This window comes from Salvelinus fontinalis, unplaced genomic scaffold (genome assembly GCF_029448725.1).
Source record: "Salvelinus fontinalis isolate EN_2023a unplaced genomic scaffold, ASM2944872v1 scaffold_0032, whole genome shotgun sequence".
NCBI lineage: Eukaryota > Metazoa > Chordata > Actinopteri > Salmoniformes > Salmonidae > Salvelinus > Salvelinus fontinalis.
This window is the reverse complement of record NW_026600241.1, coordinates 669,397-685,000: the sequence shown is the minus strand read 5'-3', so window position 1 is coordinate 685,000 and position 15,604 is coordinate 669,397. Positions and strand designations below refer to the sequence as shown.

At 44.9% G+C, this 15,604-nt stretch overlaps 1 protein-coding gene across 3 annotated transcripts in view; it reads left to right on the top strand.

Moving 5' to 3' along the window:
• The window catches only part of kcnab1b (potassium voltage-gated channel subfamily A regulatory beta subunit 1b), a 69,316-nt gene that overhangs the window by 52,133 nt on the left and 1,579 nt on the right, over positions 1–15,604 (top strand). For all 3 annotated transcript variants that reach the window (XM_055910823.1, XM_055910826.1, XM_055910824.1), the window contains exons 9-13: positions 10,593–10,678; positions 11,022–11,142; positions 11,455–11,549; positions 11,654–11,774; positions 12,944–13,032. In XM_055910823.1, coding sequence (XP_055766798.1) covers positions 10,593–10,678; positions 11,022–11,142; positions 11,455–11,549; positions 11,654–11,774; positions 12,944–13,032 — 512 coding nt within the window. The remainder of the gene's footprint in view (positions 1–10,592; positions 10,679–11,021; positions 11,143–11,454; positions 11,550–11,653; positions 11,775–12,943; positions 13,033–15,604) is intronic.

The window sequence follows — 15,604 nt, the reverse complement described above, 5'->3', positions numbered from 1 at the left end:
AGGGATGGAGTGGGGTCTGAGACTGGCAGGGATGGAGTGGGCGCTGAGACTGGCAGGGAGGGGAGTGATTGATGGTATTGTGGTTGGTTTACTTTGGCACTAATTTTGTTTTGCTTGCACACACACACACACACACACACACACACACACACACACACACACACACACACACACACACACACACACACACACACACACACACACACACACACACACACACACACACACACACACACACACACACACACACACACACACACACACACACACAGTCTTGTACAGCTAACCTTGTGGGGACATACAATTCAGTCCCATTCAAAATCCTATTTTCCCTAACCCCTAACCCCTAACCCATTCCAGTGCTAACACAGTGACTGAATCACTAGATTATCACTGCCTTCCAGTGCTAACACAGTGACTGAATTACTCGATTATCACTGCCTTCCAGTACTAACACAGTGACTGAATCACTAGAGTATCACTGCCTTCCAGTACTAACACAGTGACTGAATCACTAGATTATCACTGCCTTCCAGTGCTAACACAGTGACTGAATTACTAGAGTATCACTGCCTTCCAGTGCTAACACAGTGACTGAATCACTAGAGTATCACTGCCTTCCAGTGCTAACACAGTGACTGAATCACTAGAGTATCACTGCCTTCCAGTGCTAACACAGTGACTGAATCACTACATGTATCATGGTTGTACATCATGTGATATTCATCACTACATTAAAGTAAGTTGCTGTCATCAATCATCATATAGAAGATCTGTCTCCTTAATCAGCTGTTGAAGCAAAACAAGATGATTCACCCATAAAATCCACACGATTAAATCACACGAAACAGGTTAACCCACTACCTACACACCGGCCTCCCATCCCAACACATGAAACAGGTTAACCCACTACCTACACACCGGCCTCCCATCCCAACACATGAAACAGGTTAACCCACTACCTACACACTGGCCTCCCCTCCCAACACATGAAACAGTTTAACCCACTACCTACACACTGGCCACCCCTCCCAACACATGAAACAGGTTAACCCACTACCTACACACCGGCCTCCCATCCCAACACATGAAACAGGTTAACCTACTACCTACACACCGGCCTCCCATCCCAACACATGAAACAGGTTAACCCACTACCTACACACTGGCCACCCCTCCCAACACATGAAACAGGTTAACCCACTACCTACACACTGGCCTCCCCTCCCCTCCCAACACATGAAACAGGTTAACCCACTACCTACACACTGGCCTCCCATCCCAACACATGAAACAGGTTAACCCACTACCTACACACTGGCCACCCCTCCCAACACATGAAACAGGTTAATCCACAACCTACACACTGGCCTCCCATCCCAACACATGAAACAGGTTAACCCACTACCTACACACTGGCCACCCCTCCCAACACATGAAACAGGTTAACCCACTACCTACACACTGGCCTCCCCTCCCAACACATGAAACAGGTTAATCCACTACCTACACACTGGCCTCCCATCCCAACACATGAAACAGGTTAACCCACTACCTACACACTGGCCTCCCCTCCCAACACATGAAACAGGTTAATCCACTACCTACACACTGGCCACCCCTCCCAACACATGAAACAGGTTAACCCACTACCTACACACTGACCACCCCTCCCAACACATGAAACAGGTTAATCCACTACCTACACACTGGCCTCCCATCCCAACACATGAAACAGGTTAACCCACTACCTACACACTGGCCACCCCTCCCAACACATGAAACAGGTTAATCCACTACCTACACACTGGCCTCCCCTCCCAACACATGAAACAGGTTAATCCACTACCTACACACTGGCCTCCCCTCCCAACACATGAAACAGGTTAACCCACTACCTACACACTGGCCTCCCTTCCCAACACATGAAACAGGTTAACCCACTACCTACACACTGGCCTCCCATCCCAACACATGAAACAGGTTAACCCACTACCTACACACTGGCCTCCCATCCCAACACATGAAACAGGTTAACCCACTACCTACACACTGGCCTCCCATCCCAACACATGAAACAGGTTAACCCACTACCTACACACCGGCCTCCCATCCCAACACATGAAACAGGTTAACCCACTACCTACACACTGGCCTACCATCCCAACACATGAAACAGGTTAATCCACTACCTACACACTGGCCTCCCATCCCAACACATGAAACAGGTTAACCCACTACCTACACACTGGCCTACCATCCCAACACATGAAACAGGTTAACCCACTACCTACACACCGGCCTCCCATCCCAACACATGAAACAGGTTAACCTACTACCTACACACCGGCCTCCCATCCCAACACATGAAACAGGTTAACCCACTACCTACACACTGGCCTCCCCTCCCAACACATGAAACAGGTTAATCCACTACCTACACACTGGCCTCCCATCCCAACACATGAAACAGGTTAACCCACTACCTACACACTGGCCTCCCATCCCAACACATGAAACAGGTTAACTCACTACCTACACACTGGCCTCCCATCCCAACACATGAAACAGGTTAATCCACTACCTACACACTGGCCTCCCCTCCCAACACATGAAACAGGTTAACCCACTACCTACACACTGGCCTCCCATCCCAACAAATGAAACAGGTTAACCCACTACCTACACACTGGCCTCCCATCCCAACACATGAAACAGGTTAACCCACTACCTACACACTGGCCTCCCCTCCCAACACATGAAACAGGTTAACCCACTACCTATACACTGGCCTCCCATCCCAACACATGAAACAGGTTAACCCACTACCTACACACTGGCCTCCCATCCCAACACATGGAACAGGTTAACATGACTCTTAATTCATTTTAGGAGATAACACTCAGGCTTCCTGTAGATTGGTCAATATTAGTGGGGGTTCTTCTGAGCTTTGAACGTCAAGAGCTTCATTCTATATATAGTACAGGAGGCTTGAATTGTTGTTAGCAGCGAATAATTATATGAGATTGTGAGAGATTTCTGTGTGCCTAATGAAATCCCCATGGATTATATTATTATGGGGTGAATGTGCAGATTTCTTTTGAGTGAATCTATTTATTTTTTATTGTGATTGTATTTATATGTCTGTGTGTGTGTGTGTGTGTGTGTGTGTGTGTGTGTGTGTGTGTGTGTGTGTGTGTGTGTGTGTGTGTGTGTGTGTGTGTGTGTGTGTGTGTGTGTGTGTGTGTGTGTGTGTGTGTGTGTGTGTGTGTGTGTGTGTGTGTGTGTGTGTGTGACTACTCACATCCCACTGGGGGTTGGCTGAGTGAGGTCATTTGTAAAAAATATATCTTTGTTACTATCATTCTCCTCCTTTCCTCCTTTCTTTCACTATTCTATTCTTCTCTTCCATATAACATATACATCTATATATATATATATATACACATATACATCTACATATATATATACACACATATACATCTACATATATATACATCTACATATATATACATGTATATACATCCACATATATATACATATATATACATCTACATACATATATATATTTATACACATATATATACTTAGACATCTACATATACATATATATACATCTACATACATATACACATATATATACACATATACATATATATATACATACTGTATACATCTACATACATATATATCTACATATATATACATCTACATATACATATATATACATATATATATACATATACATATATATACATATACATCTACATATATATACATCTACATACATATATATATATATATATACACATATATATACATATACATCTACATATACATCTACATACATATACATCTACATATATATATATATATACACATCTACATATATATACATATATATATACATATATATACATCTACATAAATATATATACATACATCTACATACATCTACATATATATAGAGATATATACATCTACATAAATATATATACATACATATACATCTACATACATCTACATATACATATATATAGAGATATATACATCCACAGTACGCAGAGCGGAGTCAAAGGGCAACACACGTCATTAATACCAAACCTGCCACAAACCCCTCGGACACACTGCCAATAGCATGGTCCGAGTGATACATTGCGAATGATGAAGAACTGGACTGGACAAAGAAGTCTGCAGTGATAGATCAGACGTGGGAGAAATATTCAGCTACTGTTGGAAGACGAATAGAAAATGCTTTGTTGTTATTTAAAACCAGTGTGTTTCAGCATCACAGCCTTCATCATGAGGATAGCAACAGCCTCCTGCACAGTACGCTACTCCTGTAGTATGTATCACTATGGAACTGGTGGTCTAGTAAGAGATCAACTATATGTGTTTCCACGGATCTCTCTTCTTGCACCTATGAGTTTAAGACAGTATTAACACAATATTAACAGGGCCACAAATGGAAACACAAACAGATAAAGATGAAAAGACAGTCAGACAGGTTGACAGTCAGACAGGTTGACATGCAGATAGGTTGACAGGGAGATAGGTTAACAGGTTGACAGGCAGACAAGTTGACAGTCAGACAGGTTGACAGGCAGATAGGCTAACAAGTTGACAGGCAGACAGGCTGACTGTCAGACAGGCTGACAGGCAGATAGGTTGACAGGCAGATAGATTGACAGGCAGACAGGTTAACAGGTTGACAGGCAGACAGGTTGACAGGCAGATAGGTTAACAGGTTGACAGGCGGACAGGTTGACAGGCAGATAGGTTAACAGGTTGACAGGCGGACAGGTTGACAGGCAGATAGGTTAACAGGTTGACAGGAGGACAGGTTGACTCATCAAAAGAAGCATAAACAGGGTTTTTATCCATCCATCTATCCCTCTTTTTCCACCCACCCACCCACCCACCCTCCCTCCCTCCATCCCACCCTCCCTCCATCCCACCCTCCCTCCCTCCATCCCTCCCTCCCTCAGCAGCACAAATAAAACCATATTTTCAGTCCTCTAAACATATCCAATTAATTCACAACACTGTGTATGGAGCCTCTGTATCTATATTCCTGTATCTGTCTGCCCTGGCTTAGTCAATCAGAGAGAGAGATGAGAGGTTGAGATAGATAGATAGAAAGAAAGAAAGACAGGAAATAAAGAAAGAGGTAGAAAGAAGGGTAGAGGGTGGATTCCAAGAGAAAGAAAGAGAGACAAATGTGTCCACAAGTGCCTGGAGTGAGGTGAGTGTCTGTCCTTGGTTTGTCATCCTATAAGCCACAGAAGCAGCCAGGCAGGATAGATGCCTCAGTCCCTGTCTCACCCCAGCTTTATTGTGATGGCCTACTGCAGTAGGAATCTCAAGGACAGGCGTCTCACTCTGTTCAAAAACACCTGCGTGGAAGGATAAGGCTTAAACTGTCACAGATTCCCCCGGCACTGCTGCTCATTCCCTTCTAGGCGTCACTGAACTGGATCATCACCACCAACCCCGGACTGTCTTCGCTCATTACGCACACCTGGTTCCCATTCCCCCTGATTAGTATGTGACCTCTGTTCTCCATTGTCCTTGTTGATTATTGTTCCATGTCCGTTGGTCTTGTGAGTACCTGTGCTCTGTTGTATCGGCTTGCGTGTTAGTGTATACTTGTTATTACGGGTCTCGTCCCGTGTATTGTTATTACGGGTCTCGTCCCGTGTATTGTTGTTACGGGTCTCGTCCCGTGTATTGTTGTTACGGGTCTCGTCCCGTGTATTGTTGTTACGGGTCACGTCCCGTGTAGTGTTGTTACGGGTCTCGTCCCTGTATTGTTGTTACGGGTCTCGTCCCGTGTAGTGTTTTGTTACGGGTCTCGTCCCGTGTATTGTTATTACGGGTCTCGTCCCGTGTAGTGTTTTGTTACGGGTCTCGTCCCGTGTATTGTTGTTACGGGTCTCGTCCCGTGTATTGTTGTTACGGGTCTCGTCCCGTGTAGTGTTGTTACAGGTCTCGTCCCGTGTATTGTTATTACGGGTCTCGTCCCGTGTATTGTTGTTACGGGTCTCGTCCCGTGTATTGTTATTACGGGTCTCGTCCCGTGTATTGTTATTACGGGTCTCGTCCCGTGTAGTGTTATTACGGGTCTCGTCCCGTGTAGTGTTGTTACGGGTCTCGTCCCGTGTATTGTTGTTACGGGTCTCGTCCCGTGTATTGTTGTTACGGGTCTCGTCCCGTGTATTGTTATTACGGGTCTCGTCCCGTGTATTGTTATTACGGGTCTCGTCCCGTGTATTGTTATTACGGGTCTCGTCCCGTGTAGTGTTATTACGGGTCTCGTCCCGTGTAGTGTTGTTACGGGTCTCGTCCCGTGTATTGTTGTTACGGGTCTCGTCCCGTGTATTGTTGTTACGGGTCTCGTCCCGTGTATTTATTAGAGGTTTACATCTCGCTCTTTTTTTAGGTTACAGCCCTGTGTTTTATATATTCGTCCCCGTCATGTTCATGACGCATGCTATTTTGGGTAGTGGAATTAAAAAAAATTTTGGGGGGCATTCCTGCACCTGTTTCCAATCCTTATACAACGTGACATAAACACAGCACAGTGTTTATCAGTGGGGTGTTAGTCAGCAAACAAGCAAGCAAACTCACACATACAGGCACAGGCAAACACACACACACACATGCAAACACACACACATGCTCAAACACACACAGATTCACACACAGAGACAAACAAACAAATTAAATACACACACCTCAAACCCACTCATCCTTCTGTTTTTGCTAAATACCAATATTTGTCTGCCCTCTGCCCACCGTGTACACAGCAAGTAATCCTTCGACATGAGATATATAGTGGGGCAAAAAAGTATTTAGTCAGCCACCAATTGTGCAAGTTCTCCCACTTAAAAAGATGAGAGAGGCCTGTAATTTTCGTCATTGGTACACTTCAACTATGACAGACAAAATGAGAAGAAAAAATCCAGAAAATCACATTGTAGGATTTTTAATGAATTTATTTGCAAATTATGGTGGAAATAAGTATTTGGTCAATAACAAAAGTTTATCTCAATACTTTGTTATATACCCTTTGATGGCAATGACAGAGGTCAAACGTTTTCTGTAAGTCTTCACAAGGTTTTCACACACTGTTGCTGGTATTTTGGCCCATTCCTCCATGCAGATCTCCTCTAGAGCAGTGATGTTTTGGGGCCGTTGCTGGGCAACACGGGCTTTCAACTCCCTCCAAAGATTTTCTATGGGGTTGAGATCTGGAGACTGGCTAGGCCACTCCAGGACCTTGAAATGCTTCTTACGAAGCCATTCCTTCGTTGCCCGGGCGGTGTGTTTGGGATCATTGTCATGCTGAAAGACCCAGCCACGTTTCATCTTCAATGCCCTTGCTGATAGAAGGAGCGTACGGCTAAATACTTTTTTGCCCCACTGTACCTCAGCCAGCCCTGGGGTTGGAAAGTAATGACTTGCTGGAACTTTTGAGCCCGAGGGCAGGCCACTGAAGAGGGCACTGTTGTGAAAGAGGGCATATGAAGTGTTGTTTTGTGAGTGTACATCAGGCTACTCTGTTGCTATGGGTATAGGCATTGATCATCTACCGTTACCTTAGAAGCTCAGGTGAACCATTGGCTAAGAATTCATAGAATTTGATGACCAACACACGCAATCTCTCCATCTCTTTCAGTCTTTCTATCTTTCTCTCTTTTCCTCCCCCCCCTCTCTCTCTCTCAGAACAGATGTATTGTTGTTCACGCCTGGCATTTTCTCCTCTCCACCTCCCACCTGTTTCACCCACACACTTTGGCTCTCTCCGCTGTATGTAGGCTCGCAGAATGAGCTGCTCATGAAAGGGAATCACTCTTTTTTTTAATCCCACTCTGATCTAGGTTCATCTCGCTTTCAACTTCATTAATCTCCCTGTTTTACATTTCATCCTTCAGCATCCTGTTGCAATTGAATTTGTTGATTAGACTACAGGTCTATAAGTGTATCATTTTATCATCCAAACTCTGTGTGGTTGTACTGTGTTATCGTCATGTGTTCTTGTTTTGGTTAGAGAAAGAAAGAAAGACGGATAAAAGGAGAGAGGTAGAGAAGGGCAGAGGGTGGATTAAAAGAGAAAGAAAGAGAGAGATGTACGTTATTGTATAGCTACCAAATTGCACTGATTGCACTGCTTGCCAAGCATAATTGCCCCTTGTGGGACATATTAAGTACATGGTATTGAATCACATGTTCCAGAGATTCCGGTATCTCTTGGTTAGACACCTTGTATCCTTGCATTACTTACTCTACTCCCATTAATAAATATCAGCTGTCTTGTGTATCTCCACACCACCATGACCCTGCAGTACCACTCTATACCCTGAGGCACAAACAGAACCGACAAAGGTCCACTACGAGAGACTTCTGCTCCATCATCTGTCATCTCTCTCTCTCTCAGCTGACTGGGTCTTTTCAGTCTGGCACTGCGGCATTTGGCGTTTGGATTAATATTACCTCAGCAAACAATATCTCATATGAAATCTTGTCCTGCACTGGCCATAGGAGGATGGAGGATATATTCTGGGCTTCTTGCTCAATGGTACAAATCCTTTCACCGGTTTCCTTTTGTTTGTAATGTTTTTTAACTCGCCCCTTTAGCAGCAGGCTGCTTTCAAATGGCTTCTGACTCGAGCCTTTTGAGCGGTTGTTTGGCGATTATTATTCAATGAGACTGAACTGAATGGATTAATTGATGTACTCAGCTGTGGTAGTGGAGCTCGGCGGCAATACAGACATGCAGATGGAATTGAAATGGTCCCTTCATTCGGAATGTCTGTGAGAAAGAAAAAAGATGACTTAAAGTGGCGCAGCAATCTAAGGCACTGCATCTCAGTGCTAGAGGCATCACTACAGACCCTGGTTTGATTCCAGGTTGTATCACAACCGGCCGTGATTGGGAGTCTCATAGGGCGGCGCACAATTGGTCCAGCATCGTCCCAGTTAGGGTTTGGCCTGGGGGGGTGGGCTGTCATTTTAAATAAAAATTTGTTCTTAACTGACTTTCCTAGTTAAATAAAAAATAATTAAATATAAATGGGTTTGTTATTTGCGGTAACTTCTTTGTTGTTCTAATATCCCAAACTGACATGTCAGTTTCAGTTTCACCAATGAAGGATTCTAGCTAATGAGAAGTGATCTTTTTGAGGTTGTAAAAGAAGGAGCTGAGGCGCCCTCTAATGTCTCAGAACTACTCCTACAAGTTAGAGTATCTTTATCATATCAGGTTTCATCTGTGAGAAGGGACGTTCACCTCAAAACACAACCTTCCATGTACAAATGAATGGACCAATCATATAAGGTTGTATTTTGAGTGGAACGTTTCTTTAAAACATTATTTCCCCTTATTTTTGCTAAACTCTCTTGACTCCCTTCTTCCAGAATGTGGGAAACAGCAACCTAGACCTACACCCCCTCTGTCCCTCCTGTATCCCTCCCGTAACCCTCCCATATCCCTCCTATTTCCTCCTGTATCCCTCCCGTAACCCTCCCATATCCCTCCCGTATCCCTCCTGTATCCCTCCCGTAACCCTCCCATATCCCTCCTGTATCCCTCCCGTAACCCTCCCATATCCCTCCCGTATCCCTCCCGTAACCCTCCCATATCCCTCCTGTATCCCTCCTGTATCCCTCCCGTAACCCTCCTGTATCCCTCCCGTGACCCTCCCATATCCCCCCCTTTAACCCTCCCATATCCCTCCTGTATCCCTCCCGTAACCCTCCCATACCCCTCCTGTATCCCTCCCGTAACCCTCCCATATCCCTCCTGTATCCCTCCCGTAACCCTCCCATATTCCCTCCTGTATCCCTCCCGTAACCCTCCCATATTCCTCCTGTATCCCTCCCGTAACCCTCCCATATCCCTCCTGTATCCCTCCCGTAACCCTCCCATATCCCTCCTGTATCCCTCCCGTAACCCTCCCATATCCCTCCTGTATCCCTCCCGTAACCCTCCCATATCCCTCCTGTATCCTTCCTGTATCCCCCCCGTAACCCTCCCATATCCCTCCCATATTCCTCCTGTATCCCTCCCGTAACCCTCCCATATCCCTCCTGTATCCCTCCCGTAACCCTCCCATAACCCTCCTGTATCCCTCCCGTAACCCTCCCATATCCCTCCCATATCCCTCCTGTATCCCTCCCGTAACCCTCCCATATCCCTCCTGTATCCCTCCCGTAACCCTCCCATAACCCTCCTGTATCCCTCCCGTAACCCTCCCATATCCCTCCCATATCCCTCCTGTATCCCTCCCGTAACCCTCCCATATCCCTCCTGTATCCCTCCCGTAACCCTCCCATATCCCTCCTGTATCCCTCCTGTATCCCTCCCGTAACCCTCCCATATCCCTCCTGTATCCCTCCCGTAACCCTCCTGTATCCCTCCCGTAACCCTCCCATATCCCTCCTGTATCCCTCCCGTAACCGTCCCATATCCCTCCTGTATCCCTCCCGTAACCCTCCTGTATCCCTCCCGTAACCCTCCCATATCCCTCCTGTATCCCTCCCGTAACCCTCCCGTAGCTAGCAGGTTTTTAATGTTTTTGTCTCTGCAGAGATTGTGAGGGCGATGACCCATTTGATCAACAATGGCATGTCCATGTACTGGGGGACATCACGATGGTCTGCCATGGAGATTATGGTAAGTAGGCAAATTCTCTCACAACTTCCCAATACGTCAACTTCATACCCCCTTCAGCAGTGTGAAGACCTGCACGATCTGTACACATAATTCACTGTAGCATGCTTGGGATATAAATGCTTTTGAAGTCTGACATTAGAGAGTAAACAAACATTATAGTGTTTGAAAAGGTGAATGAAGTCTGAAAAGGTCAGGCGCTGTCTTGTAAAATCAATACTTTTGAAGATATGGAAGTTTGGTCTGACATTAACAAGAGAAGATTGAAAAGGTGAACAGTCAACATTGTTTTCACCTTGGTTCTGCCCACCTCCCCTCTTTCCTTCTCCTCTCAACATTTTTTCAGGAAGCGTACTCAGTTGCACGACAGTTTAACCTGATCCCTCCGGTGTGTGAGCAGGCTGAGTACCACTTCTTCCAGAGGGACAAGGTGGAGACACAGCTACCTGAGCTCTACCATAAGATAGGCAGGTGTAATAGTAACACCATCTCACAAACTCACTAGATTTTAGATTTGTCACACTTTGGAACTGCATTCAAGTGTCCTATAAAACACCCTTGAAATGCACAACCAGGATCAGACTGGTAACAGACTGTGCAGTAGTAGTAGTTCACCCCAAAATTCTAAGTTTGTCAAAAGTGGTCTAATGTCGAGCTGAGTCAATATTCCAAACTGCAAAAGGTAAACTCTTGATACCAGTACTTTTGTCCTTCAGTACCATGATAATCTGATGATTACCCTGCCTGTCATGTGACCTAACTCCCATGTACCATTGCAGGTGTGGGTGTGGTCTCCTGGTCACCTCTGGCCTGTGGAATCATCACTGGGAAGTATGAGAATGGCATCCCAGAATGCTCCAGGGCCTCCATGAAGGTACTGCTCGTATCTGATTGTCCCAAAAAACATCTGAGGGGATTTATGAATGTCAGCTTGGTCCTCAGGTGGTGTCTAAGACTGGTCTTCTTCCTCTCTTCCAGCCGTACGCCTGGTTAAAGGAGAAGATAGTGAGCGAAGAAGGGAGGAAACAACAGGCCAAGCTGAAGGAGCTCACTACCATCTCTGAAAAGCTGAGCTGCACTCTGCCACAATTAGCTATCGGTAAGATATCAGTAACACAAATGCTGAAAAGACAAAGTTGATGGTTTTCACGAAAAGGTTAGGCTCAAATTGCGTTTTTATTTTAGTAATAAATCCATTTTTTTTTTTAAAGCGAGAAAGTGGCTTGTTTCCACTTCTTTCGTGCCTGTAATTGATTTTGGTGATATATTGTACATGTATGCCCCTATGGCATCATTACATATGCTGGAAACTGTGTACCAAAGCCCTCACACATCACTGTAACCTTTACATGAGAGTGGGCTGGTCTTCCTTAGCTCTTCGGAGATTAAATCATTGGTAGGTTTTATTTAGAAGGCCACATTGAGACGACTCCCATTTTACTTGTGTAACTACATTGTCCAGCCGACAAATTAAAACTATCGCCTGCGTTCACTTGATTGTGCCTAAGGCCCGTACAGAAAAAAGCTTTTCAGTTCTCTGCCCCTTACTTAATTTTTTTATTTTATTTAACTGGGCAAGTCAGTTAGGATCAAATTCTTATTTACAATGACGGCCTACCCCAGCCAAACAATGCTGGACCAATTGTGCACCGCCCAATTGGACTCCCAATCATGGCCAGTTGTGATACAGCCTGGAATCAAACCAGGGTCTGTAGCAATACCTCTAGCACTAAGATGCAGTGCCTTAGACCACTGCGCCACTCGTAAGCCCAATCACACGCATGGAACGAGCTTCAAAGGGTGCTGAAATTACAGGAGCTCGTCCCTATAATTTATTTTAAAGAAGGGTTACACACTATGATGCCAAATGAAATGGGGGGGCTGTCAATGTTTTGAACCCTAGTTGCACCACACTTTCCCAAACCATCCTGCTGTTCAATGTGTAAATGTATATTTTTTAAACTGTAGTGCTTTGTGTTTTATGTTATAAATGTGTCTGCAACTTTGTGTGCTGCTATTTTGGCCAGGTATTGTAAAAGAGATTGTTCATCTCAATGAGACTAACCTGGTAAAATAAAGGTACCCCAAAAAATAGACAAATAACCATGCTGGATGTGGAAGATGACCCTTTATGAGTAATGGAGGGACTACCTCCATAAGGGACTTGTCCAATAACAAACGTACATTTTCATTTTCCATTGCAAAATGTTTTCCGTTGCATGCCCTAATGAACTCAACCCTGTTACCTCCCCTTCTCTCTCTCTGCAGCCTGGTGTCTGAGAAATGAAGGAGTGAGCTCAGTGCTGCTGGGAACATCCAACCCCATCCAGCTTATAGAGAACCTGAGGGCCATGGAGGCAAGGAGCATCTCTCATATAGTTTACCTTTTTCATTAAGGGAAGAAGGACTACCTTGAAGAATACATTTTAAGCTGTTTTAGGCCCAATGCAAAATCGACCCTGAGACTCTATGCCCACAGGAGGTTGGTGGCACCTTAATTGGGGAGGATGGGCTCATGTTAATGGCTGGAGCGGAATAGGTGGAATGATAATAAAAACATAAAATAAATCAAATCAAACTTTATTTGTCACATGCGCCAAATACAACAAGTGTAGACCTTACCGTGAAATTCTTACTTACAAGCCCTTAACCAACAGTGCAGTTCAAGAAGAGTTAAGAAAATATTTACCAAATAAACTAAAGTAAAAAATTATCAAAAGTAACACAATAACATAACAATAACGAGGTTTATACAGGGGGCACCGGTACCGAGTCAGTGTGCGGGGGGGGTTACATGTTAGAGGTAATTTGTACATGTAGGTTGGGGTGAAGTGACTATGCATAGATAATAAACAGTGAGTAGCAGCAGTGTACAAAACAAATGGAGGAGGGGCGGGGGGGTCAATGTAATAGTCCGGTGGCCATTTGATTAATTGTTCAGTAGTCTTATGACTTGGCGCTGCGGTACCGCTTGCCGTGCGGTAGCGGAGAAAACAGTCTATGACTAGGGTGACTGGAGTCTCTGACAATTTTATGGGCTTTCCTCTGACACCGCCTATTATATAGGTCCGGGATGGCAGGAAGCTTGGCCCCAGTGATATACTGGGCCGTACGCACAACCCTCTGTAGCGCCTTATGGTCAGATGCCGAGTAGTTGCCATACCAGGCTGTGATGCAACTGGTCAGGGTGGTCTTGATGGTGCAGCTGTAGAACCTTTTGAGGATCTGGGGACCCATGCCAAATCTTTTCAGTCTCCTGAGGGGGGAAAAGTTTTGTCATGCCCTCTTCACAACTGTGTTTGGACCATGATAGATTGTTGGTGATGTGAACACCAAGGAACTTGAAACTCTCGACCCGCTCCACTACAGCGACCGTTGATGTTAATGGGGGCCTGTTCGGCCCGCCTTTTCCTGTAGTCCACGATCAGCTCCTTTGTCTTGCTCACATTGAGGGAGAGGTTGTTGTCCTAGCAACACACTTCCAGTTCTCTGACCTCCCTATAGGCTGTCTCATCGTTGTCGGTGATTGTTGTGTCGTCAGCAAACTTAATGATGGTGTTGGAGTCGTGTTTGGCCACGCAGTTGTGGGTGAACAGGGAGTACAGGTGTGGACTAAGTACACACCCCTGAGGGGCCCCAGTGTTGAGGATCAGCGTGGCAGACGTGTTGTTGCCTACCCTTACCATCTGGGGGCGGCCATCAGGAAGTCCAGGATCCAGTTGCAGAGGGAGGTGTTTAGTCTAAAGATCCTTAACTTAGTGGTTTCCAGGTGTTTGATGCCATTCCATTTTTTCCCATTGCAAACATTATTATGAGCCGTCCTCCCCTCAGAAGCCTCCTGTGCCCATGCCCTATGTACGTGTGGAGATCTGAGAGGATTTGACAGGTGTACGCAATATGGTAGTGGCTCCACTTGCTCACTGATAAGCTAGGTGGAAGTTATACCTATCAAATCATCTTAGATGCAGTAGCCTCGTGAGCCTCCCTGATCTCGCTATTGTCGATAAGGCCAGGACGATGTCCCCCCGTTGGAATGGCTATCACTCTAGAGACCAAAACATGCTTGGTGAAGCTGGTGTGTGAAGTGGTTCAAACTACAACTCTACCAAAGCACGAGACCAGAGAACGTGGAGGTCATTCCCATGCTGAAATGGTGAAGAAATCTACAAACTTAAAACCAATTATTCAGGCTGCAGCTGTTTAAATACTTTAGTCTGGTAAATGCATCCGATTTAAAGAACATTTCTGAATGGTACTCTGAAGTATCCATTATAACAACTACAACAGACTTTGATCTCTGGTGGACAAACCAGAGGCTTTCTGTCGACTGACTATCCAGCAGACAGATCGGTGATCAGAGAGGGACAACAAAGGCATACAGATGTAAATATGTAAATTGCAATTTATTTTCGAATGAGGGGCTGTTCATGTTAAAAGTATTAGCATTTCATAAGTGTAGTTATTAACTCTTTCCCGCTCTCGAACTGTCCCCACCCCCTTTCCTTTGTCTACCAAGCCATCATATCAGCCCACTAGGGACATTTCTATCATGTCAGTAACCAATGTATGACCTATGTGTGTGTTTATGTAATTTTGTGATTGATTAAGTTAGATAGTAAAGAAATAATTAAGCCAATTTGTATATCGCTGACTCATGATCTATGTTAGGGTTCGTGCAGATATCCAAGGGTTTGCTACATTCAGAATATGCCTGATGAGGTCATAATGCATTAATAAGTGAGTGAAAATATCTGAAGAGTTATATTTGTTTAATAAACACTCTTTAAACATTTTCCCGTGGTGCCCCGGCTTCCTAGTTAATTAAAGTTACATGATTAGTTTAATCACGTAATTAAATGACGGATAATTGATTTGATAAATGAACAGTCTTCACATTTAATGATAGTCAACGCTGCGACACTATCATTC